This window comes from Chamaea fasciata, unplaced genomic scaffold (genome assembly GCF_029207755.1).
Source record: "Chamaea fasciata isolate MVZ Bird 193981 ecotype frontalis unplaced genomic scaffold, bChaFas1.0.hap1 SCAF_56, whole genome shotgun sequence".
Lineage (NCBI taxonomy): Eukaryota > Metazoa > Chordata > Aves > Passeriformes > Sylviidae > Chamaea > Chamaea fasciata.
In genome coordinates this window covers 343,916-345,667 of record NW_027094141.1, presented here as the reverse complement: position 1 = coordinate 345,667, position 1,752 = coordinate 343,916, and the positions used below count along the sequence as shown (strand labels likewise).

The following is a 1,752-nucleotide window of genomic DNA, read 5'->3' as shown; positions in this document are numbered from 1 at the left end:
GGATTTGTTCAGGGCCAGGATCACAGGTTTGTTCCCAAGGCTGCAGATGAATGGATTTAGGAATGGGAACAGGACTGTGTTCAGCAGAGCTCCAGTTCTGTTGGTCCTCAAGGAAACATCTTCTGCAGGACACGTGCAGAGAGCAATGCAGCTCCCACGGGCAATGGATAAGGTGATGGGATGGGAAGAACACGTGGTCAAAGCTTTCTTCCTCCCAGAGGCTGCTGGAAGATGCAGAACACAGAAAAGGACGCAGATGTCAAATGCCAGAGTCAAACATAAGGAGCCCAGCACGACACATGGTAAGAAGACAGAGTCTGTTTCCCAAAGCAGGCTGGTGTCAGAGCAGGACAGTTTGAACAAGGGGGAGTTGTCCCAGAGGAAATGGGGGATCTTGGAGCCACAGAAAGACAGCTCAGAGAGGAAGAGCAGCGGTAGCTCAGCAGGACAAAGCCGAGGACCCAAGCAGCAACACCCAGGTGGACACAGAGCTGAGGCTTTGTGATGTCAGCATAGAGCAAAGGGTGGCAGATGGCAACACAGTGGTCAAAGGACATGACAACCAGGGAAGAACTCTGTGCAGCCCAGGGCAAAATAAAAATAGTTTTGGGCAAAGCAGCTGCCTAGTGAGAGAGTGTTCTGACCAGAACTCAGCATCACAAACCATTTGATGCTTGTGGAGGATGTAAACCAGATTTCCGGGAAGGCCAGGCTGCAGATGAAAACATCCATGGGGGTTTGCAGGTGGTGATCCACACACAGGAGGAAAAGGATGGTTTCATTCCCCATCACTGTTGTCAGGTACATGAGCAGAAGGACCTGAGATAAAAACATCATGGATGTTTTGGATCATGCTCTGGGAAACCCTCTAGGATGAACTCAGTAACTGCTGTTGCATTTTCTGGTGCAGAATTCCGGTTCTTCGTGCTGGGACAGGAACATAGCAAAAACAAGGGCAATAATTTCACAGTCTGGACAAACAATTCTATCCTTCCTTCTCTGCTTCTTTCTTTTCCTGCAGTCTTGCCATACAGCACAGTGATTGCACTTCAAACACTTTGTTGCCCAGTACTTCCTAGGGGAGTAGTTTCTTGGTCAGTAGTGTCCTGGGGAGTAGTTTCTTGGTGATTAGTTTCTTGCCCAGTATTATCTTGCCCAGTAGCTTCTTGGGTAGTAGTCCCTCCCTTCCTCCCTCCCTCCCTCCCTCCCTCCCAGGGATGCTCAGGCTGCCATTGCCTGAACATTTGTCACAACATTCAGGACCAATTTGGATGTGTTTCATGGGTTCTTGCTAAGACTAATGGAATGTGTCCTGAGCACATGTATTCATATCCCCAAATGTTTTTTCCTTTCCTAGAAATTGCCTTTGTAACCTTCAACATATGCCCCAAAAACCTACTGGAGTGAAAATCATAGGCTTTTCCTTGACACCTCTATATACCTGTCACATTATATGTGCGTGGTGTTGCCTTAACCCCAGCGGTGCCTCTAACGATGGTTGCAAAGGCCACAATTCTCCAAACTATGCCTGTTTGATTTTCCATAACAACTACAAATCTTTCTATTCTTCAAAAGTTATTGACCTATTCTAACATTTTACACACACACCATTCACTTTCCCGAATAAGCTTCAGTTTTAGTTCATTGTCACCTGGTGTGGCTCTCCAGATCACTTCAGGAGCCTTCTTCGCTCGAGTGTGATGAATGCAGGCGCTTTGCTCTCTGATCTTGATTGCAGTAAAGGTGGTGAGG

General features: G+C 47.4%; 1 protein-coding gene across 1 annotated transcript; it reads right to left on the bottom strand.

Annotated features, from left to right (window-relative positions):
* Positions 1-789, bottom strand: LOC136304188 (olfactory receptor 6E1-like; the record flags this gene model as incomplete). Its single annotated transcript, XM_066207816.1, is given in 3 exon segments — positions 1-434; positions 437-567; positions 569-789. Coding segments are annotated over 3 exon segments (786 nt in total), but the record flags the coding sequence as incomplete, so codon positions are not given.
* Positions 790-1,752: the final 963 nt, after the last annotated feature.